Consider the following 24,574-nt stretch of genomic DNA (forward strand, 5'->3'; position numbering starts at 1 on the left):
AATAACCTCATTGATTGCAACGATATTTCTCATGCTTAAAATTAAGCAAGTGCTCAAGCACTGAATCACAAGAAAAAGTTTTCTCCGTGCTCTCGCAGAGTCTCAGTTCTCTTGACCCAGCTGGCTCTGTGGCATACATTGGGTTTTGATGTGAACTCTTAGCATTTATGCAGATACAGCACGTACAGGATTGGTTGTTTTTTTTCTTACAACTAGGGGTTGCCTAACTTAGAAAATATAATTTTGGCTCATATGTGCAGTATTTATTGTGCTTTACTGCTGTTTTCTAATTTGAATCTGAAGCCAAAGAGGCTGTAACTATTTCTAGAGTGGAGAAATCACATAAAGAAAAAATAAAAATCATGTTTTCAAATCTTATTTGAAATGTGTGCTGTGTCAGCAATGAATTGCATCGTGAAAGGGTAAAATCAGATTGCAAGTGCTTGTTGGTGTGATGTTATCATAAATTCACATCGTACTTTTCTATGCAAAGGAAAACTGATAATCTTTTGCAGCAAAGACACAAGCCAAGTGATCATATTTATATAAGTAGTATGCGCCTCAGTCCTTCTGATATGAATGCTGGGTTACCGAGCAGCCAGCAGGTGGAGACATCTCTAATGGATGTGTTGGGACCTGGAAAGTTGAATAAGTACAACCGCACATGTGGAAATTTCAGTTGAAAGTTGAGACCGAGGAAAATATGAGGAATGGAACTGGAAAACTCTGCAAGCGTGGAGGACACAAAGAACTAAAACTTCAGCAGCAGAAGGGGAGGGGCCTGCCAAATGTTTGGAATAGCAAAAAGCTGGAGCAATCCTGGAAACACTCCTGTGGCTTGGCTCCCGAGGCATAATTCATGTTGTTGTAATTTGCAGAGACGGCTGCTGTCTCAAGGGAAGGCTAGAACAGCTGGGAAACATCAGGGTGTGGGCCTGCTTCAACTGCGCACCCTTTCCTTATCCCTGCATCAGTCACAGAAGTGAAAGGTGCCACAGGGATTGCTGTAGGAAATATCTGCAAGCCATTCTTTGTGCTGGGAGATGGCTCCTCTTGCTAGTTCCGTCATGTGAAGGACCAGCTTAGTTTGGCATTTTGAGTTTAACAATGTACTTTGAGATGCTTTTCAATAAACCGATTAGGGAGAAGGAATCAGCCTTGACTCCAGAGACCAGCCATGTAGTAAATTAAGTTGTAGCTAAGGGGCCCTAAAAGACAGGGTGCCTCACTGAAAATGGAGTTACATGACAAAGCCCACCCTCTCCTTATAACGTGACCGGCCACCACAGTGGCTGTTTTGCTTTGTCCTTCGCTTTGCCTGCCAGTTGCACCAGGAATGAATGCTGCCTCTGGCGGGGCATTTGCCATTCTCGAGCTGTGCAGCCTCCAGCCTATTTGGAAATGAGCGGTTGCAAATAATGATTTGTACTGTCTGTTTGTCTATGTGCCCATATAGGCTGAATAATAATGTCATGGCCACTCAGCTGTTACGGTCTCACGCCTGAAAGAGGAGAGGGTGGCACAGCTCTCAGGTACTTCAGAGACAGAGCCAGGGATGTATTTATGCAGGGGCCGTGGCTCCAGCCAGGCTGCTGGAGGACTGCATCACCAGTCATCACTGCTAGCCCGTTGACATAGACTCCAGCCTCCAATAACCTCTGGTTCACTCATGACAGGCAGCTAGGGGGAACAAATTCCAGCTATTTCCCTGCTCCTTGATCTCAGGGTTGAGGAGAGACAATGTTGGGGTCTTCTTCTGGTCTGCATCCCTGTGCACGCCCTGTGGCACCTATGTGGCTCACGCTGTTTATCTTGAACCAGTCAGCCCTGCAGACCTTTTTTTTCCCCAGACAGACTCTTCACACAGTTTCCTATTATTATATGTTTTAGGGAGATGGGATTTTTTTTTGCAGAACTAGGCTCCTGCATATTTAAAGTGCTGTAGGACCTACTTCATTCCCCATCCTTCCAGGCATAAGCAGTGCAGGCAGACGGCATTTTTATGCTAACTGCATATATGCAGATAACTGCATCTGCACTGCAGGTGTTGTATTGCTTTAGCAGCATTGGCATACTCGAAATGGCACAACTTTTGTGCATGAGGATACTCCACAGAAGCACAGGCCAAGCAGCAGTAAGCAGCAATGAGAAATGCACTGAGGTGATATTTGAAGCTGGCAGGAAAAGAATGAGTCAGGAAAGTTTTGCTCTCTGGTTGATTCCCAGGTTTTGATGTTGCTGCCTTGCCGGGATGCCGAGGTACTTGCTGGCGCTGGCTAGAGCCAAGTGTCCTCATTGCAAGAGGTGGCACTGGAAAAAGACTGAGTGCGCTGTGGGTGTTGACCCACTGACTGACAGCTGCCTGTGCCCTTGCATCAGAGTGACATATTGATATTGGCCTCCTGCCACTGGTTGGGGACTGGCAGCCTCCAGGCAGACGGTTTAGGTCAGGTGACAAAGACTTTGGATTTTGTTGACTTAGGTTATGTATTTTCAGCTGTGTGCTAGTTGGTGACAAGAAAAGGCAGCTTCTGTTAATAAAATTTGGTAGCAAAGAGCCGACCAGAGATAAGCAAGGAGAAACATTTACCCACGCTCGTTGCTACAGAAAGCTCCATCACTGCTTCCTGTGAAACCAGGACCAAAGTGCAGGCTGAAACTTTGCCTTGGCGGCATTTCATTACCTGTGGGAGTAGTGTTGTCAGGAGGAAGAGCATTTGGCTTCAGGAGCTTGGCTGACAAGGTGAAAACAGAAGGGTTGGGCAAGCCATTAAACCTCCCCTGACCTGCTCAGCAGAGAGACTGAATCCACTGGACAGGAGAGTGGCAAAGCTGTGGGAGGCTGTGAGGGTAAGAGGGAGAATGTCAGCAGGATGAGACAGCATGTGTAGATGATGAAAGCAGCAAGAAACCATTCTAGGTTGCGGTAGGGAGGATTTCTACGCCTCCAGGTCAAAGAGTAATAGCTAAGTATGTGCCTCACTTCACACCCGTGTGTTAGAACCTGCATGAGTCATTCCCTCTGCTCCATCCAAGCAGAATCTTGGACCCAGCTCTTTGCACTTCCATAGACCTTTCACACGAGGCATCCTGATGCCACCTGATCTCCAGTCCAGTGGGAGCACCAGCACATGTTCCTTCACGGAATCCATTCAGAGGTTGTCTTTTGGGAACACAAACATACACACAATCCCCACAACTTTACTCTAAAATGACATTGATCTGTTCAGAAAGATATATTCTTCACATCAGCTTCTGAGAGGTCTCCGGAATGGTAATGTTTCTTACAGTTGCCTCTCATTGATCTATCAAAGACAAAGCATTGGTGAGCACTCTGCAAACTCATCCATAAAATCATGGCATATAGGAGCCTTTGGCAAGAGCTCTGTGCGGCAGTGGAAGGGTTAAGAGAGGCGTCAGCTGTCTGTTTAGTATGTCTCAGATGTCACATACAAATACCTAAAAGGCAGCTGGGTTGTGTGAAAGGAAATCAACGGATTAAGATTGTAGTCCCAGCTCAAAAGCTTTTTTGTGACTTCAGGATATCTTTTCCTATCTTCTATTAAAATGGAGATATTTCCTATCCCACAAGCATACTGTGAAGATTAATTCATTCATCTTTTTTTAAGTGGAAATGGAAAGAGCCAGAGAAATAATAATATGAAATATTATGACAGAAAGCAAATGATAGCACAGGGCATGGTGGAAGCAACTGCAGGTTAGTTTGTCAGGGATTGTGCAGGGCCATGCCTCAAGCTATTTCCTCCCACACCATAACCGAGGGTCTGCTCTGTGGTGGTCCTGGCTGCAGACCACAGCCAGCTGAAAATGCCTGGCCGAGGGACCTCCTCACGGCACTGCCAGCTCTCCCAGGCACTGCTCTGTGGTGCAGACGGTGTGAACCCAGGATATGAAGGGAAAGCAGCAGCTTTGGCACCAGCATGGCAGGAGCTGGCAGAAATGAGGTTAGAGGAAGATGAAGAGAAAAAAAGGAGGCTGGGCACTGTAAATCAGCTCCTTGTCTGGATATCCCTCAAGGGGAATATCAGGCAGATGCCTAGACCACAGCAAGAGGAGCGCTCCCAAGTGTGCATACAGATTTGTCTTCGAACAGTTTATTCTTAATTCACTTTCAGGTTGAAGCCTTCTGCAGCGCCTCATGGGCAGTGTCTTAACCTGCACCCTTTGCCTAGAACCCCTTGCTAAAATTAGGAGGAAGACAAATACAGAAATGCTGCTTTTCTCTGAATGAGCAGGATCCCAGTCACAAGAATATCGGCTTCTTTTCAAGCCAAGGGTGGACTGAACACGTTTCTTCAATGTTGTTTGACAGTCTGGCTCATTTTATTGAGCCCAGTCAAGATGAATGAGACATGTGTTTATCCTTGGTGGGTGAGCAGACAAAAGCTGCATGTAATTGTCCTCTGGGTGCCTGCCACTCCATGGGGACTTGTAATCATTCTGAAAAAAAGAGAATTTCCCTGTCACTGGAGGACACAAGCTGGCACCACAGCGCAAAAACGTACCACTTAAAAATAGCTTTTAATGTGGCCTTGAAAACTACTTTGGAGCTGGAAAAATGTGGTGTAAGGGAAGACTGGAATCATGTATTGTAACTGTCAATCAAAACCAAACTCTATAATTTCATGAAGATCAGCAGATGTGTAAGGACACATCATGAAAACCTAACTGGTCCACAGGTGGTATCTGAGAAGTCAAGAAGAGCTTCCTACTATGTGCGCTGACTCACGGTGACCACCTCCATTCCTGTTTTTCTCTTTTTCCTCCAAAGCACTAGCAGGCAGAGGAGAAGTCCCATTCCCATCCCATAATAAAGCCAACTGCAGATTTGTATTATAATCTGCAGATCAGTTCTCCATCAAGTTGCCACAGCTTTCAGACTAGTTTCAGGACAGCACAGGTTGCCTGTGTGTACCTCATTCTAGAGCAGAGATTGTCCTTGGTGCTACCAGACAGCAGCTGCATAATAAAATCAACTTCATGCTTGTGTTGAGGATCCCAAATCTCTTTCTCAAGATCAAAAACATGGAGAATCACAGAATCACTAGGTTAGAAAAGACCCACAGGATCATGGAGTCCAACCATTCCTATCAACCACTAAACCTTCAGCACCTCATCCACCTGTCTTTTAAAATGTTTAAACACCTCCAGGGAAGGTGACTCAACCACCTCCCTGGGCAGCCTGTGCCAGTGCCCAATGACCCTTTCTGTGAAAAATTTTTTTCTGAACCTCCCCTGGCGGAGCTTGAGGCCATTCCCTCTTGTCCTGTCCCCTGTCACTTGGGAGAAGAGGCCAGCACCCTCCTCTCCACAACCTCCTTCCATGTAGTTGCAGAGAGCAATAAGGTCTCTCCTCAGCCTCCTCTTCTCCAAGCTAAACAACCCCAGCTCTCTCAGCTGTTCCTCATAAGACTTGTTCTCCGGCCCATTCACCAACTTCATCACTCTTCTCTGGACTCGCTCCAGAGCCTCAACATCCTTCTTGTGGTGAGGGGCCCAGAACTGAACACAGTATTCAAGGAGCTGTCTCACCAGTGCCGAGTACAGAGGGAGAATAACCTCCCTGGACCTGCTGGTCACGCAGTTTCTGATACAAGCCAAGATGCCATTGGCCTTCTTGGCCACCTGGGCCACTGCTGGCTTATGTTCAGTCGCTGCCAATGAACATCCCCAGGTCATTTTTCTCCTGGCAGCTTTCTAGACAGACTTCTCCTAGTCTGTAGCACTGCATAGGGTTGTTGTGCCCCAACTGCAGGACCCGGCACTTGGCCTTGTTAAACCTCATGCCATTGGACTCTGCCCAGCGGTCCAGCCTGTTCAGATCCCTTTGCAGAGCCTCCCTACCCTCCAGCAGATCCACGCTTCCACCCAGCTTAGTATTATCCACAAACTTGCTATGGGTGCACTCAGTGCCTTCATCCAGGTCATTGATAAAGACATTGAACAGGGCTGGACCCAGCACTGAGCCCTGGGGACACCACTTGTAACTGGCCTCCAGCTGGAGTAAACTCCACTTACCACCACTCCTTTTTATGTCTCTTTGAGACATACAAAAAGGCTGATGATTACTTCAGGTTTTTGAAAACTGGTGTCTCCATCTTCTTGGAAGTCATCTGCAGCAGAATGAATGATGAGTTATATATAAAAAATGCAGGAGAAATCCATGAAAGCTATTAGGAATTGGAAAGCAGATCAGCCCCTTTCCTGAGAAATCAAATGCAGACTGTGGCTGTGAAAGGAGTCCAGAACAGCATAGAGTAAGGTTGGAAAAGGCAGGAAAAAAGACACGTGCCATAACTGACGGGAGGCTGCGCTGAGCTGGGGCAGCATTGCGTAGTAAGTTGAGGAATACATCCCCAGAAGGTGGATGCTCCTGAAGCAAGTCATCAAGTCAGTACCCTTCAACTCAGATTTGCCTTAGTTTAGTACTGCTCCTTGCAGGCAGACCTGTGAAAATCATAGAATCATAAGGTTGGAAAAGATCTCCAAGATCATCAAGTCCAACCGTCAGCCCAACACCACCATGCCTACTAACTTGTGTCCCTAAGTGCCCCATTTATACATTTTTGAACACCCCCAGGGATGAAGACTCCACCGCTTCCCTGGGCAGCTTCCTATAGTGCTTGACCGCTCTTTTGGTAAAGATTTCTTTTGCTAATATCCAATATGAACCTCTCCTACTATTCAGTCTAACCCTCTCCCAATCTAAATCTCTCCCTGAAAGTCAGAGCCGGACAGGGATACGGCTCTGCCTGAGGGGTGGGAGCTCTGCACCCCTGCAGCCAGTGTGACACCCTGGCCCTGCGCCCACCGTGGCCCATTGCAGAGAGGCACTGGCCCAAACCACAAAGCCCTTGGCCAAGCCCTGTTTCAAAAAAGACAAGAACAGGCAGAGATCAGGCCGCCTTCACGCCTTAACCCTGCAGCCACCTCCCTGCTGCAGCCCTTCTAGGGCTCTGCTCCTGGGGGATGAAGCACCCCAGGGTGGGGCAGAGATGCCTGCAGCAGGCTCAGGGGGCAGCGAGGTCAGGGGGCAGCGGGCTCAGAATGCAGCAAGATAAGGGTATAGTGGGCTCAGAATGCAGCAAGATCAGAGTACAGTGGGCTCAGAATACAGTTGAGACTGGGGTGCAGTGGAGTCACCATGCAGCTCAGGGTGGAGCTGAGGGTGTAGTGGGGTCAGGGTGCAGCGATATCAGGAGTGGGATTAGGATCAAGCAGGCTCAGGGTGGAGCTCAGGGTGCAGCAAGATCAGGATGCAGTGGACTCAGAATGCAGTGAGATCAAGGTACAGTGGGCTCAGAATGCAGCATAATCGGGGTGCAGTGGGCTCAGAATGCAGCAAGATCAGGGTGCAGCGGGCTCAGAATGCAGCTCAGAGTGTAGCTCAAGGTGCAGCGGGGTCAGGGTGCAGCAAGATCGGGATGCAGTGGGATTAGGATCAAGCGGGCTCAGGGTGGAGCTCAGGGTGCAGTGAGATCAGGGTACAGCGGGCTCAGAATGCAGCGAGATCGGGGTGCAGCGGAGTCACGATGCGGCTCGGGGTGTAGCTCAGGGTGCAGCGAGATCGGGGTGCAGTGGGGTTAGGATTGAGCGTGCTCAGTGGGATTAGGTCAGAGTGGGCTCAAGGGGCAGCTCAGGGCGTAGCTCGGCGCGCAGCGGGATCAGAGGCAGCGGGTTTAGGGATACAGCAAGAACCGGGTCGAGCAGGCTCAGCGGGCAGCGGGCTCGGAGGGGGGCAGCAAGATCAGGGTTGAGCGGGGTCAGGGCGCAGCGATCGCGGGGGGCAGCGGGCTCGGGGTGTATCTCGGGATGCAGGGGGCTCGGGGTGTATCTCGGGATGCAGGGGGCTCGGGGAGCAGCTCCCGGGGGGTCGCGGCTGGCGGCCATTTCCCGCCGCCCCGCGCGGCTGGCGGGCTGTGCCCCTCCCCTCCCGCCCCGCCCCTCCCGCCGCCGCCGAAGGTTTCCGAGCGGGGGTCTCGCGGCTCGGCCGGCCGGGCCGAGCGTTTCCGGAAATTGCCGAGGGGCTTCGGCCTCTCCCCGGCCGCCGCTCGGGCTCCGCGGCCGAGGCGCTCGGGTGGGTGGGAGCGCGGCGCGCCCGTCGCTCCGGCTGCAGCGCGGGGCTCGCCCTCCTCCTCCTCCTTCTCTTCTCCTCCTCCTTCTCCTCCTCCTCCTCCTCCTGCAGCGCCGGGCGTCGCGGTGACAGAGCGGGGCGATCGCGGATGGCGGAGGGCGGCCAGCCCCCGCAGCAGCAGCAGCAGCAGCTCCTGCCCGGCGGCGGCGGCGGCGGCGGCGGGGCCGCCCGCGGCGTGAAACGGGAGCCGGAGCCGGAGCAGCCGATGCCCGGCGGGGACGGCGCCGAGGGCGGCCACAGCAAGCGGCTGCGGGCGGAGGCGGAGGCGGAGGGCGCCGGCATGCAGGTACCGCGCCGGGGTTCGCGGTGGCGAGGGGCGGGGGGGGGCGGGGGGGTCGGCTCTGGGCTCCCCCCGGGGCCTGGGGGGTGTGTGTGTGTGGGGGAGGCTTCGCCCGCGCTGCCCCGGGTTTCCCGGAGCCTTCGGGAGGAGCGGAGGGAAGGGCCGCGGGCGGGGGGCCGGAGGCTCCTGGCGGCCCCGGGGCGCTGCGCCGTGCGGGAGCGGCCGAGGTGAGCCGCTTCCCTTTGTCTGCGCGGGTTTGTTGTGGCAGCCGCGCCGGCCTTGCTGTTGGCTGCCCTGCCCGGGGTCCCTCGGAGCCCTGGGGGAACGGGGCGATTTGACTCCGCTGAACTTGTTTCTCTTCTCGGCTTGGCTTTGGTTGGGAAACGCTGTTGGTGGTCTGCGAGGGCAGCGTCCTGTCTTCTCCAACGTGCTTCTCATCTAGGTGCCTAAAGCTCACCGATCATCTTCCCTTTCTATTCCCAGGCTGTCCTCGGTTTGCCTGCTCAATATTTCTTTTCTTTTTTTTTTAATAGCTTGCGGCAGGAGGTTTTTATTTGTGGTTCTGTTTTGATGTTCAACCATTCGTGGTGGTCTCATCACCTCGCAGCGTCGCTTCTTCCCCGCCGTGGTGGTGTGAGCTGAGGGTAGTCGGGAGCTTCACACCTGAGTACTCCTGCGAGGGCCAGTGAAAACCATGCTGTGCTCCCTTATTCCTTGAAGTAGCATCTTCTCCCACACGCAGGTGTCAGGTGTGACTCAGACGACATGTATCGTTGAGAGAAGAAAGATGCTCAGCGTTGAAGGACTGCTTAGACATTGTGTATAGCTAGGAATCGAGAATGAGCGCGTGAACGTAGTGACATGAAGTTTTTCCAGCTCTTAAGAGCAGGGCTGAGGCGTAGGTCCTGTGAAACACCAGTTTACCTGCAGTTAGTGGTTAAACTGGTTGATGTTGATGTCAACTAGTGGTAGATCAACTGAAAATTGCCCTGGAAGAGACTTGAACTGCTTTAACAAAAGTATTTTTTTTTTTTTATTGCAGACAGGTACAGTTTCTCTATACATAAAAGGTTCTCCTCTATATTGACACCGAGGAAAGCATTTTATTATCTGTTCAGGAGTACTAGGTATTAAGATGCTGCAGCATTCAGCCGTGGGGCTACAGCAGCGCACGTATGCCGCAATGTGTAATACTGGTGGTAATGGGAGTAGGGATTAATAGTGGACCTTGGCTGAAAGGTGGGTTTTGTTATCATATCAAATGCTGGCAAACAGTGGAGAAGTTTAACTAGGAGAGTCCAGTTTTAAAGTTAATTGTGTTTTTATAGCTGGCGTAACTATTCTTCAGACTGTAGTTGAATGGTATTCTTAGCATGGTTTTAAACTTTCCATATATTTATATATGGGGAAGATTATTCAATCTTTTCAGTATAAAAGGTGAAAATAAGCATATGTATGTATATATGCGCGCACAAACAGTCATGTCTGGAAGTTTTCCTTGACTTTTTCTGCTCTTAAATTGTGTGGTTTATTTATTTGGAGAATCACGTCATGGTTGTAAGCAAGATATTACCAAATTTGAAGCCAAACTTACAAGTAGTATCGGGAAAAATGTGTTCTTTAATATTTGGGGAATTCAATATCTTTTTACCTGAAACTCAAACTACAAGAATGTAGTTCATGAGAATTTCTGTTCAGATAGTGTATTCTTTTGAAGTACTTCATTTTAGAGTAACAGGCTCTTTTTAGTAAATGCATTATGTGTAACTGTACATAATGCTTACAAGAAGAATAAAGAGCCTATTCTGTAATTTTTATTATTTTTTTTCTCCCTCCTCATATATACTAGAGGCTTTCTGGAAGCTGGAAATAACACCAGCAACTGTTGCACCTTGTTTATCCTGCAGCTCCTGTCAATTTTCTGCTTCCTGTTCCAGAGCTACAGGCTGTGTCTGTGTAAACTTGGCGACCTTGTGTCTCTGGGCCGATAGCGAGGAATCCTGGGGTGCTACGCTTGCCACGGTTTCTTCTTTGCATAACCTCTACTTACTGATGGTTCAGGATATGAACATGACTTGTCATGCTGAAGTAAATCATTTAGCTATAGAAATTACTAGTGTAAATGTAAAACTGATAGCTTTTTTTGGTCCATTAACATGAAATAGAAACACTAGCTTTTAGGAAGATAAGATAGTAGCTTAAGAACTTGGGGCAACGTGGGCTTTAAAGCTTAAAGCGGCCCTTAAATTTACTGGGCTTCTTGTCTTCTGCTGTCTGAGGCCAGCATGCTCAGACAGCTTATGCAGTTAGGGTTTCATTATCTAATCCATCTCTGATCAGGCTGGATAAATGGTGTTTGACCAATGCTGATCTTGTTAGGAGAGTGGTGTAAAGCTGCTTGAGTTGGGATTGGGACAAATCGGATCACGGCTGCTATCCGCTTCCGAGACATATTTCAGTTAATCGCAGCGTGGGAGGAGAAGGTCCAGCAGAAACTGCTTCTTTTTATCTCTCTCTAGTCCATAAGTGGCAGAAATCAAATGCCACCGGCCAGGAATGTCTCCTGGAAGTATTTGGATATGTTTGTAAGCCTTGGAAGTCAAGAGCCCCAAAGGTACTGCTGTATTTTAACTGTATAAATACTAGCTGGGAACTAGCTTGCTCTCTGCTGGCTTGGACAGGTTGAATAATTTGGATCAGCTTGCTTATCCCAGTAAAAGTAGTCCCTAACAGAGAGGAGACAAAAAAAAATTAGTAAGTTATATTGGCTTAAGTTACTTGTGAAGCTGCACCAAAATGCAGTTGTTGATGCAGCTGTATTTGCTGTTTTTATGGAGAGGTTAACTGCTGCACAGATGGAAGAGAAAGTACCCTCACAATAATCTCATCTTTCGCCACATGAGGAATGGAGGAGTGAGAAATATTGTGGATGGCTGGGAAGTGTCCCTTGTCTCTCTGGAGCTGCAGACTAGGGTATAATTCCAGGGTTCTCTGTTGGTCATCCCCATCAAGGTGCTAATGGTATACCAACTAGCTTACACTGCTGAAGAAAGCTATTGAAGTATCTTCTGGTTGCTTTGCATGGGGTTGAGTGAGTTAATCAATTCCTTATTTGGTTCCCAAGCTGAATTTTGATTTAACTTTTTATGGGGTCCAGGCTGGTTAGTGAATTAAAACTATATGTAGGGGTGATGTGTGGTTTAAATTAGATGCAAGGATTGAACAGAGTTGATCCTTGTTCCTTTGTGTGCCTAGTGTCCCTGAGCATTTGAGGACATTACTCTTCTGCAACCGTAAGCATGGCTGACTAGCCAGGGAAGACAGTTAATGCAGCTGTGGTGGATGTGTTATCCAGGCCACGTAAACTTTTAGTGGCAGCGATGAGTGCTGACTTTGTGTTGTCATTCAGGCATGCCTGCATAGGGTTCACAAAGATGACTAGTGGTGTTGAGCTCAGTCCCCTGTGACTGAATAATGACGTTATAAACAATAAGTCTTTGCTCCACAAGAAGGTCCGTGGTTTCTCTTCCTGCCGCAAGCCAGGAGATGGCCTGTAACACCCTCTACTAGCTGGACTCCTTCCAGATCAGAGACTGGAAACCTTGAACGGCAGTGTGCAACAGAAAGGGAAGAGCGGGGATTTTGCTGGCGCTTCACGACAACCAGTGTCCCTGTTCAAACCATGGCCGGTTTGTGGTGCTTCAGGTGAGGGCAAGAAATCAATTGCTGATAATTTCCAAAGACAGGTTTAGGTTTTACAGGTAAGAGGGCTGACTGTGGGACTATAATTGGGAAGGGGCCAGTGAATAACAGCCTTTTTGCTGTGGGGGACCCTATGGAAATCTGTATTTTTAAATCTTACATAAGAGAACATCTAGTTCCAGTAAATCATGAAAAAGCTGTGTATACAGGTTAGCCTTTTCCTTCCTTTTATTATTCATGGCATGTCCTTCATTGTAAAGAGATGAAGGCTAATACAGGGGATACAACATATTCTAGAAAAGAAACCAAGTTCCATTATTTGGAAGGTGACCCTTGCCTTGCATCCTGGATGAGATTTCCTGGGATGCTGTTTAGACAGACTGTTGCTGATGTGATGGGACATAATGAATCATCTTTAAGTTTGTTGTTATTTCTCTGTTTGCTTTTGTCCTTTGTTTGTTTTTGGGTTTTTTTTTTAAATATTTGAGTGTTATGAGTTAGACCTGACACAGTCTGGGAAGACTTAGACAATCCTCCAGTTCAAGGAAACTTTGGCAAACAGACTGAAAGTTGGGATTTTAGAGGTGTTGAGAGCACTTTAATGTTGGCTCCTTTCTTGCCATATTCAGGAGAATGGAAGGCCCAAGTAAAGTGTTCCAGATGCTTTCGTACTCCTAGGCTGTGTCGATATTTCTCATTGGATTTCAAAGGTTTGTGTTTAAAGGGGATGGCCACTGTTGCAAGGGTGGAAGCTGAATGGAGGTCTGACTGTGCTGGAAACTGTTTCCTTCTATGTGTGTGTACCAGCTGTAGACATATGACTCTCTTTTTCCTTTTCAGAATTGCCGTTTAGAAACATGAGCACGCTGGCATTTTGCAGAAAGCCCGGGCTGTCCCTTGCATTTTGAAGAAGTTGCCCACCTAGCTGAGTTCAGAGCAGTGTGCGTCTCTCACAGGCATGTCGTGTGAAACACCCTCTGTCGGCCTTTGTTCCCGATGACCTAGCAGGCAGGGCTTTCACCTTGCCCTTTTGGATCAGGGGTTCACACCTCTGTTTCCAAGACTGTCTCAGGGAAGTGCTTGTCACTGAAGGTTAGCAGCTGTGTTGCTGAGCTTTGTGTTTTATTGTGGCTGCACTGAGGGCTTTCGGTGGCTCTGCTGTAGTGAGGCTGGTGGCAGTAGGAATACCAGAACACAGGAAAGGCAAAGGAGACATCAGTAAAATAAAATACCTTAAAAAATTTAGCTGCTTCATTTGCAGTAGCAGTAGGGAAACCAAACAAGTCCAGGCAGGCATGAGCTGGATTGTGTGCATGGTCCATGCCCTGGTGGAGACTCCTGCTGAAGGACATACCCCTGCAAGCTTGGAAAAATAAAGCCTGCCACTAGCAGCCTTTGGTTTGCTGCACAAGAACCTCTGGCCCTTTGGAAAACGTTGGGGGTCACGTCATTTGATGATGTTATAAAGCCTGTCTGTCTGTGCTGCTTTGTCTCATTTTGTGCGGCAAACCTTAGTTTTCATACGAAGCAGAAGAGGAGGGCAGGTGTTTTGGTCAGCTGGAAACTTCTTATTTAATTTGCCCATCTCTGATATTACTTGACCATCTGTGTGTGTGTGCTTTTGAAATGAGGTGACTGAGGGATCAGAGGAACGTCCAGAAGCAAAGTGAGAGAAGCAATTAGAAGTAACGAGTTCCAGTTCATTGAAGCATTCTGTTGATCTACATTTTACAGTGGTATTGAGTGGATGCTGGAGTGTAGCTGTCATGAGATAATCCTGATGTTTAGGGATTAGAGCTGCTTCACTGCATTTTGGGCCTTAACTCCCTTTGCTCTCCAGTAAATTTAATTTTGCTAGCCATCTTTTCTAAATGCAGGAAAAGACTAGTTTGAAAGATGTGTATTTATTTTCCCCAGCATGCTTCCCCCTCCATCTGCTTCACTTTCCTGAGTGCACCTCCTTTATTTCCAGGTTGAATTTGAGATGTTTGTAAGAGCCAAACCCAACAACATATGAGGCTGTACAAAACAGTCCTCAGCAGGCTTGGACCATGCCGCTGTCCTGATCTGCAGTGCTCCTTGTTGGGGCTCTGCCAAGCTGTCCCGCTGAATTGCGCCAGAACACCTCTCCTGCAGGAAAGCTTTGCTGTCTGCGAGGCTTCACTGAGAAGAGCCCATGGTAGATTGAAGTTACTAACCTGTGTTCTTTGTTACGGAGGATTTCCAAGGTGTTTGGGAAGAGCCTTGTCAACCATTCCAGTCTTTCTGTTGTGAGGCTTGCCATGTGTACATAATGGCATCTGTCAAAATCCCTCCTAGCAGCTCTCTTGCTGGACCGAAGGAAATGGGATGCTATCTCCTTGGCAGTGATATGATGTATTTAAGTAGCTTCAAAGTAGGAAAGGTTGTGTATAAAAGCCTCCTTGTTTAATGAGAGGCAACAGCTGAACTTGAGCTGGATCCAGCGTCTGTTTGGGCAGAGCAGGAAACTTTGGCAGTTTCTGCCGGCTCAGTTGGTGCAACACTGATGTTCAATCAGCTATACCATTGCCACCTCCTAACCTTTGGAGTGTGGGTAGAGCGCATTTGTGATTCATACCGATTAGAAAAGGGGTCATGAGATCTTTCGCTTGCATCTCTTGGATAGGACAGCAGGGTTCAGCCTGGCATGTTTTTGAAGTTGCTGTATGTTCCCATTGATTGTGGTATTTGTGTTCTTCTGGGAGAGGTCATTGTGCAGGAATATTGGATGCTTGCATCAGAGAGTGAGGGCTAGAAGCAGTTGTTGCTTTTTCTGTGCAACTTTCTTGGGTTTTATCTGCTCACAGTTGCCTCAGCAGTAATGCAAGTATTAGCATAGCAATGGGTAAGAATCTGTACCTTTAAGGGAGGAAAAACCCCTGAACGTGTTAGCACTTTTTACCCTCTGGCTGTACATAGCTAGATTTCCTTTAATAGAGGGGCTAAATAAGCAACCTTATGTGGCATTAATGTGTGTTGCAAATATCAAAATATTCTCCCCAGAGGCCTTTGAGGCCCTGGGATCTGGATCCAGCTCAGGTTTCTTCAAGGGACGGGGTGTGCTCTTTTAGCTGAGGCTTTCTGCACGGCTTTTCCCCTGCTATTTCTGTCGGAGATTCTTGCAGACACTTGGGGTGGTTGTCACCGTTGGGGGCGATGCCTGGGAAGAAAATCCCACCAAAGCGTCACTTAAAAGCCTTGATTTAGTGCTGCGTGGGCTGAGGAGAGGCTGTAGCTGGGATCCTAGGCCTGCAATTTGCTGCTTGTGGTTGCCATTCCCTTACCCAGAGAAGGGTGGGAAGGTGGCCTTTCCTCCAGCCTGTTTGCCCTCCTTGGGTGGGCGAGGCACGAGAATGTTGGGCTCTGCCCTGCTGCAGGGCTGGGCGCCTTCTCCCTGGGGCCACTGCTCTGCAGGCAGCGTTGCCAAGTGTGACTCTCGGAGCAGTCTCTGTGAGATAGTGCTTCTGAGCCATCTCTACACGGCTCTTTGGTTTTATGCTGTTCTGTGGCTTTGCTTGCTTTTTGTGGGAAGAAGAGATGAGGAGAAATGTCTGCATTAAAGGGCTCCTCTGCTACCCTTCGTACTCTTCTGTCCTGGAGAGGTCCATCAGAGGCCTCTTTCCTATCCTTGTTTCATTAAAAAGCCCTGTGTAGCCTTGGAGCAAAGCTGAACCAGGATGGATTGCGCTTTGTAGGTGCTTCTCCTTGCCTGTAGGCAACAGTTCTTCTCAAAGCTCAGCTTTAGGGTGATCTGGGGTGGTTCCTGGGATTGAAGACTGCTTCCTCTAAGTGAAGCTGCTTCTAGTCCCAAGAGTGGGATGAGCCTCACAGCCTGGAGAGATCCAAAAGGTTTGTTCAGGGAAGGAAACCTAGGCTGTGGTGTTGGTGCAGCAGATTAAACTGTGGGAATGGGGTAAGACCTGGCAGTGTGATATGGGCAGATGTTGTGGGGCTAGTGGGATGTACAAGAGTGGGAAGCAGGAGTTTGTGTGATGTCAGCCTCAGGAATGATCTGAATCGTGGAGGAAACTGAGGCAGCAAAGTGTACACATCGTTTCTGCTGTTTTCCGAGATCTGGATGTCTCTTGGGCAGGCTGCAGGAGAGATCAATTGACTTCTGGATTGAGAGCAGCCCTGAAGAGCAGGACTTGTGGGGTGTTGGCAGATGAGAAGATGAACATGAACTGGCAGTGTGTGCTTGCCACCCAGAAAGCAACCCTGTCCTGGGATGCGTCCAAAGAAATGTGACCAGCAGGTTGAGGGACGTCATTCTTGTGAGACCTCACCTGGAGGGCTGTGTGCAATTCTGGAGTTGTCGGCATAGGAAGGACATGGATCTGTTACAGTGGGTTCAGAGGAGGGCCATGAAGATAAGAGGGCTGGAGCACCTCCCATATGAGGACAGACTGAAGAGAAGGTTCCAGGGAGACCTTTTAGCAGCCTTCCAGTACTTAAAGGGGGCCTACAGGAAAGGTGGAGACGAACTCTTTGTCAGGGAGTGTAGCGATAGGACGAGGTGTAACTGAAAGAAAGCTGAAAAGGGGAGAGTTAGATTACATATTGTGAAGAAATTTTTTACCGTGGGGGTGTTGAGGCATTGGAACAGGTTGCTTATAGAAATCGTGGATGCCCAATGCCTAGAGATGGCCAGGTTGGATGAGGCTTTGAGCAACCTGATCTAGTGGGGGGTGCCCCTGCCCATGACAGGGGAGTTGGAACTGGAGGTCACCTCCAACCCAAACCATTCTATGATTCTGAAGCTCCTACTTGCCCTGTTATTTGTTTTGTTCAGGAGTGGACATAGAAGTGTGTGAAAATACAGAATGCACTCAATGCCTCAGCTTTAGGAAGCCCAGTGTTACACTATGGCAGTGCTGTGGGAATTGATGTTTGTCCTGGATGGTTTGAAGCTGTTGGATGCTGTCTCCCCAGTGCAAAGGGGTGAGGAAACAGAGAAATGTACCAGAGTGAGAGGCATTGCTGCAGCGGGCTGTGACCAGGGGAGATTTAATACGTGGTGCATCCAGCTTGGCAAGGGTCAGAGATTGTACTCGGCAAGTGCCCAGCAGGAGGACGTGACAAGAAGGCAGCATGTGAGGTCTTAATTATGTGGTCGTACATTTTATGTTTTTAGAGATGACTTCATCTCCATAAGTGCATCAAATATGTAACATGTGCTAAGATGCTATTAAATCTAGTGGGAGTTTTGTTATCGGTTAAAATGGGCGTGAGGTCAGGCTTTGGACTGAGAGCTATTCAGTAATTCATTTCTTCCTTTTCATCTGATGTGTGACCCCAAATCGAATTTACTGCAGATAATCTGAACCTTGCGGTGAATACAGAACTATTAATTTCTAATGGTCTCTTCTACAGTACTTACCACTGTACTATGGGTGCTTCACAGATACTAATAGCCTTATTTTTGCAGTTTTCCTGAGAGGTAGAAAAGGTATATCATCTCTTCTTGTAGAAATTGGAAATTGAGGTACTGTAAATAAGGCCAGTTTTGCAAAAATCCCATTGACACTTGCAACCTGATTTATTTTTTATTGCAGGTGGCGGGGTTTTGGTAATGTCTAACTGCTTAATCTACAGCTCTCTACAACTTCCACTGTGTATATTAATACATGCCACTTCCACAGCCTCATCCTGAAATACTGTCATGTTGGGCAAATGTAAAGTGATGTCTTAATTCAAGCATTACTGCTTTAAGATTAAGTAACTTGGTCATCATTGTGGTGAAACTGTACTTGGAAGGTGAGGTTTGAAATCTAACTTCTGTAGTAGAAGGGATATTGCTTGTCTTTAACTACAAACCCCCATGCCTTGTGATTTCTGCAGCTGTTTTTCCTGCTCAGAATGCAATGCTTGGGCACTGGCAGAGGCTGCCCAGGGAGGTGGTTGAGTCCCCTTCCCTGGAGGTGTTTAAGGCACGGGTGGACAAGGTGCTAAGGGGCATGGTTTAGTGTTTGATAGGAATGGTTGGACTTGATGATCTGGTGGGTCTCTTCCAACCTGGTTATTCTATGATTCTATGATTCTAGGCTTGAATGAAGTAGGAGTCAGGAAAAAATAGCACATAAACCTTATTTGTTGTAACATCCCTGCACATGAGGAAACAGAGTGGAAGGGGGCATGGGTAACTGTAACTGGTGTTTTTTAATCCCCAGCTCTTGACTTCTGCAATTGAAATGCTATTTTAGGAGAGAATGTAGCTATCTTGCCTTTTGTATTAAAAGTGTGTTTCGGTCTGTTGGCGAGCCGAAAGCTGCTGGGTGGACAGGAAAAGCAGGAACCGTCTTCTGACCCGCTCAGCTGCGTGGGAGGCTGGAAACTCTCCCCCTTTGTGGGGACACGAGCCTCAGAGTAAGCAACTATGGGGTTAGTGGGGAGAAGAGAGACCCAAGTTGGGGAGGCTTTGTGACATACTTGGGCTGCAAACGGTCCTGCTACTTGGGATTCAGGTAACTTGGGTGAAAAGTACTTGAGTAATCATGGGCTTTTTATCTTCCTTTTTCTTGTTCAATAATGTATCCCTGATGCATCCCATTACTGCTTGCTTTTTATTGCTTCTGCATGGGCGTTCAGTTCTGTTCTCCAGTTAGCTGAGTGCATTGCTGAGAAAAAAGAGGACCAGAAATGTACTGTGTGGCTGGGGCTCCATCATCTGCAGAGAGCCCTGGAGAATAAGTCCAGGATTTTGAACTGCATGCTCTATCCTGTTGCCAGAATCGTTGGACTACAACACAGGAAGTAGTATAAAGCTGTAGGTGGGGAGAAAATACCCATCCCACTCCTTTTTCCCAAGGGGAGGTAAAGACCAACCTGGCAATGCCTTCTTTGTGCCTCAGCATGTGTCCTAGGAATTCTTATTGCCTTGAAGTGAGGGGAGGAGATGAAGCTGGAGGCCTCCGCAGTGCTCATGCAAATCCAGTGGAGACCCGGCATCTGCTAATGTCACCAGCTGGATCTAACAGCTTCTTCTCTATATGACCTTTATACCTAAGCACTTCTTGGAAAATTCTGACTTCCTGGGCTGGTTAGACTTTCCCAAGAGTGGTGGTCTGCGTGCCAAGTGCCTCATGCTGTAAGAGCTGGGCTGTAAGTCACAAACAGTGAAGGCAAGGCCATTGTTTGCTGGGGTGGGATGGCTTCCGCAGGAGGTGACAGCGGCATTTGTGAACAGCACTGTCTGTGTGATGGTTTAATGTCAACCATGGGCTCAAGAAAGTCTCACAGAAGAGGAGAAGGGGAAGGAAAAAGGAAATGGACCAACTGTGGATATTGATTTTTGAATAAAGAGGGTTACAGTGGGACTTTTTGAAATGTTTCTGTTTCTCCATCCCTTCTTCTAGTGCCCAGTTGTGACCTCTGAGTTTATCTTGTGCAAGAACTGGACTGTTGTGATGGACTTAGATGTGGTTGAATAAGACTGAGACTGACATTTGTCTGACCAGTTATCTGATATATGCGTCTGTATACATCTCTGTGTGTGACTATGCCAAGAAATTGAAATCATGATTGTAATTAGGTCTGGGTTTGTGTGTTCCTCTGCCCACTGAATTGCATCCTTCCAGAAAAGACTTGCTGCATCTCACCATCTTGCCTGATCTCTTCTGTCTCCTTTCAACAGGAGTATCATGTGGTCAGTGCCAAATATTGCAGATTCAAAAAACCCCACTTTTCTCTGTCAATAAATTACAAATTAACAGCACTAAGAATTTTTGATGCTCCGTGTTCTGTTCTAAAACCTCTCTCTATGTGGCTGAGAACATACCTGAGTGTATTTTTCTAAGCCAAGTTGTGACCAGTGTATAGGTTCTCCTGGGAATGTGTGTTTCCCGTGGGGAAGGTGTTGACTAGAATAGATGATGGTGCTGTGGGACTTTTTTTGTGTGTGTTTTCCTCTTATTATTCAACGCTTAAAGTAGTGAGTAAGGATTCCTTCTCTGCTGGTCAACGAGTTGTTTTCATCTTGAGTGGTATCAGGTATTTGTCACTGCTTTGGATGCCAGCAGGAGCATTTCCATGCCATGACTCCTTTAAAGACTAGGAATTTTTGATGAGTGATTACACTTAACTCTGGGCTGTTAGTTGATGGATGTAGATGGAGCATGTCCATATTGCTTGGAAAGGTTTCCTTAAATAGGCATGACCTTTACAGTGAAAACAGGAAGGTAGTTTTTGTGTTCTTGAGGTTTTTATTTTTTGAGCTTGGCGTTTATTTTGTTTTTGGAACCCATGATTACTACAGACATTTACCATAGAAGTAGCTTACAGTCCTGGTAGTTTCATGGGGCAGGGTTTGGCAGCATTCTTGGTGTCTGATAGGGAGACTGACTTGCTTTGCAGTGAAGCGTTTGTTCATCCTCTCTGTAATTGTTCCATGCTTTCTATACCAGTCATTCTTTTTCATGTTCTGAGGTTTGGTTCTCTTTCCTTATCATGCTGAACATCTGTAACGTATCTATGAATAGGGAAAAGATGAGCCAGTCTGTATTTTAACATGTAGATGGAGAATGGATAGTGCTTGACTGTGTCTGGCTCATCCTATGATTAAAATATTCCTGTTTCTGTTGAGTTCTAGTATTTATTGGTTTGGGTGTTGCAGACAAATCAGAGACAGTGGTTCTGTCCCCTCGGAACAAAGAACCCTCTGGCTATGATATGGATGTGGTGACAGTCTGCCCAAAGTAGTGCCTGTCCCTGACTGACAATATGAGGTGTAGCAGGAGATTGGTGTTTTTGACTCCTGTGTGCACTGAAATTTTCCAAGATGCCTGGTCTCAGCTATTTTGTCACTGTTGCTCACAAGACCATTAGCAAACTCCTCTATGAACTCTGTAGCCTATTTGTCTCTTTCAATAAGCATAAAATCTCTACACTTAAGCTCCTATATTTATTGCAACGTATTATTGCTTCGCTTGGATTTGATGCTTGATAAAGAGATGATGCAAATACTCTGGAAAAGGTGGAGTATAATGGACAAACTGACCAGCCTTGGTGGCACAGTAATACCAAATATTCTGTTTTGCTTTTGTGGTTTACTTGATCCTCAGGGTTAGTTTGGAATTTAATTTTCATGTCCCTTCTCCTGAGCAGTTTCTTATTCTAGGTCACCAGTTTCTTGATGCCTCAATTCTTAGGAGGTTGCGATTAAGATTCAGAGGTTTGTAGATCTGTCTGATTTGGTTCTGGGATTAGAACTTTCTACTTTTGTTTCCAGAATAGGATTTTAGCATCATAGAATCCTTAAGGCTGGAAAAGACAGAGGTCTTTGAGTCCAACCGTCAGCGCAACGCCACCATGCCTACTAAACCGTGTTCCAAAGTGCCATGTCTACACACGTTTTTTGAACACCTCCAGGAATGGAGACTCCACCATTTCCCTGGGAAACCTGTTCCAATGCTTCACCACTGTTTCAGTAAAGGAATTTTTTCCCAGTATCCAATCTAAACCTCCCTTGGTGCAATATGAGGCCATTTCGTCTTGTCCTGTCACTTGTTACTTCGGAGAAGAGGCAAATGCCTGCATCGCTACAACCTCTTTTTAGGTAGCAGTAGAGAGTGATAAGGTGTTCCCCTCAGCCTCCTCTTCTCTGACTAAACAGCTTCAGTTCCCTCAGACACTTCTCATGGGATTTGTTCTCCAGACCCTTCACCAGCTTTGTTGCCCTCCTCTGCACATGCTGCAGCACCTCAGTGTCCTTGTAGTGAAGGTCCCAAAACTGAACACAGTATTTGAGGTGTGGACTCACTAACGCCGAGTACAGGGGCAGAATCACTTCCTTCCTGATCCAAGCCAGGACGCTGTTGGCCTTCTTGGCCACCTGGGCCACTGCTGGCTCATGTTCAGACGGCTGTTAACAAGCACCCCTGGATCCTTTGCCACTGGGCAGCTTTCCAGCACTCTTCCCCAGGCCTGTAGTGTTGCATGGGGTTGGTGTGACTGAAGTGCAGAATCTGGCACTTGGCCTTGTTAAACCTCATACAATTGACCTCTGCCCATTGATGCAGCCTGTCCTGATTCCTCTGCAGAGCCTTCCTGCCCTCAAGCATATTGACATTCCCACCCAATTTGTCGTTATTTGTAAATCTACTGAGGGAGCACTCAATCCGCTCATCCAGATCATTGATAAGGATATTAAACAAAACTGGCCCCAAAACCGAGCCCTCGGGAACACTGCTTGTGACTGGCTTCCAGTTGGATTTAGCCCCATTCACCACAACTCTCCGGGCTCAACCATTTTAAAGATACCCTCTAAATCTCTGGGCCTTTTGGGCAGGAGTAAACATGTGGCCTTGTTTCCCTTCCGTGGGCGAATTCCTACCATTGTAAGTCTCTCTCTGCCTCTGATTTCCTGGGTGGGATTTTGATGATGAATACAGTCACACTAAGTAGTGCAGAACTTCTTTAACAGGTCGCTTCTCAACTTTAGTTCCTGGGCAAGTGTTTTTGTCTTGTATAGATTTTCCTGGGATGCAGAGGCAGTTGAATGGCTACTTTCACTCTCCGGATGATCTGCTTATCTACAGGTGGTTACTGCATAGTGCTCGTCGTGGAGGCAACTATCGCCATGAAGCTACTAGAGAAAAAATTACAATAAATATTGTACAGGCTGCTTTCAAACAGATGCACTGTGGAAATAAGATTGCAGTGGGAAGGGAGAGCGGGATATGGTACCACTCATCTCCCGAAGGCTGCTCAGTTCCAACGGGGCCAGGGCAGGTGGTGCTGTCTTTCTTGGTGACTCAAGGGAGCCATTCTCCTCTGGCTACTGTTATAATAAATTAGCCATGGGTTGGAGTTGCTGGAAGTGTGTCTTGTCAAATGCTAATTTAGCATGTTATGCATGAAGCTAATTGGTTGGGTAGAAAAAATGATGTGCCTGTAGGAAACTTTCTTCTTATGTGGAAAAGCTTCAATAGTAAAAATGTAGTAAAATGTCCAGTAGGAAAATTTCTTCTTCCTTGTATGGTTAGTAGTAATAACCAAAAGCAAATTATGCAGTGCTGTGTTCAGAGCCCTCTGATGGTATTGTCGTGGCTTCTGCTTCTGTTTACAGATTTCCTACATAGCTGAATTAAATTAACACGACTGGTCAATTCAGTGCTGCTGTATTTAACCCCTGGGCAGCAATGAATCTGGCAAGGATGGAGCATCATTTTCATGTGCTGTTTGGAAAGGGAGAATGTACAGCAAAATGAAGTAGTGTTATTGCTTGGGGGAGAGGTTCACAGTCACAGCTCAGATGTCAGATAAAGGGAATAGAGAAGGTTCCCAGAAGTATTTTCCTCCAATACTTCCAGTGTGGCTCAGTCACTTGAGTGAGATAGGTAGGATGAGGGGTTTTTTTTTGTCATGTACGGGCTAGCCAGAGACTGATGTATCCACAGAGTTTGTTCAAGGCAGATAGCATTACAGGAATCAAAACAGATCCATTGGTTCCTGTTCATAGGTTTAATCCTTTGTTTTTAGCAGTTAAATATCCCTCTATTCTTTAGCCTAGCATAGATTTGAGCCCTTCTTAAATCCTAATGCATGTAATTGTGTAGCATTCATGTTGGGAAGAAAAGCATTGTGTGAGGTAGTGCACAGAGGAATGAAACAACAGCATGTCACCTGTGGAGGATGGGAAGTCCCAGGGCACTGGGTTCAGTGTGCCATCCTTCCTCACAATTTAAAATAGGTGGCCTTGTCGCTTAATTGCTTCCCATTCCACCTAAGGATAGTCCTTAGAGGGTGTTGGGATGCATGGTGAGCTGTACGCTGTTACCATTTTGTGCTACATCAGCTTGCTGTGTTAACAGAAGGTGTGCTGTGTAGCGTTTTAATGTATATCATCTTTCCCTAGCACCAAAATTAACTTAAAATTAAATACATAGACGGATCTGCGTCTTGTTGTTGATGTTCCACATTTTCTTTAGGCTTGAGCAAAATACATGTTGTGGTGGAAAAGAGTCTGTGTAGCTTGTGAGACTGGGATGATGCTGTATGCTTAGCTTTGCAACTGATTTGGAAATCTGGGCTTCCCTGTGCCATGCTTGCTTTTTTTGTCTATTTGCTTCAAGTCCTTACGTGGAGTTTACAGATATTGGTGCAGTTTGCACAGCAGAAAGTTTCCCCTTTTAGCAGCTGGTGAATGTATGACAAACGGCTCATGAAGCCAAACCTTCAAAATGCTGTTGAAAAAAAAAATAGTAGTGTTAAGTTTGTGCTTTGCAAATGTTGTATACCAGTACTACTGGGTTAAGCAGCGTCAGGCCACGTGGTGTAGCTTGGTCTGATTGATAACGCCCCTTTGCTCTGGGATTGTGTCCATGGGGTATCTACAGCTAGCACGGCCCCTGTGTAGTGACTTCCCATGTTGGAGTGCATGATGTGAAACCTTGCTAGGCTGATCCAATGGTAAACAG

General features: G+C 47.2%; 1 protein-coding gene across 24 annotated transcripts in view; it reads left to right on the forward strand.

The window, feature by feature from the left end:
* The first annotated feature begins 7,974 nt into the window (after window positions 1-7,974).
* RBFOX2 (RNA binding fox-1 homolog 2) overlaps window positions 7,975-24,574 on the forward strand; it is a 176,946-nt gene continuing 160,346 nt past the window's right edge. For 8 of the 24 annotated variants that reach the window (XM_069856714.1, XM_069856737.1, XM_069856735.1 and 5 more), the window contains exon 1: window positions 7,975-8,441. In XM_069856714.1, coding sequence (XP_069712815.1) covers window positions 8,244-8,441 — 198 coding nt within the window. In that variant the 5' untranslated portion in view covers window positions 7,975-8,243. The remainder of the gene's footprint in view (window positions 8,442-24,574) is intronic. The other 16 variants (XR_011337422.1, XR_011337423.1, XR_011337426.1 and 13 more) reach the window with 6 other exon arrangements.

Source organism: Phaenicophaeus curvirostris, chromosome 1, assembly GCF_032191515.1.
Source record: "Phaenicophaeus curvirostris isolate KB17595 chromosome 1, BPBGC_Pcur_1.0, whole genome shotgun sequence".
Taxonomy (NCBI): domain Eukaryota; kingdom Metazoa; phylum Chordata; class Aves; order Cuculiformes; family Cuculidae; genus Phaenicophaeus; species Phaenicophaeus curvirostris.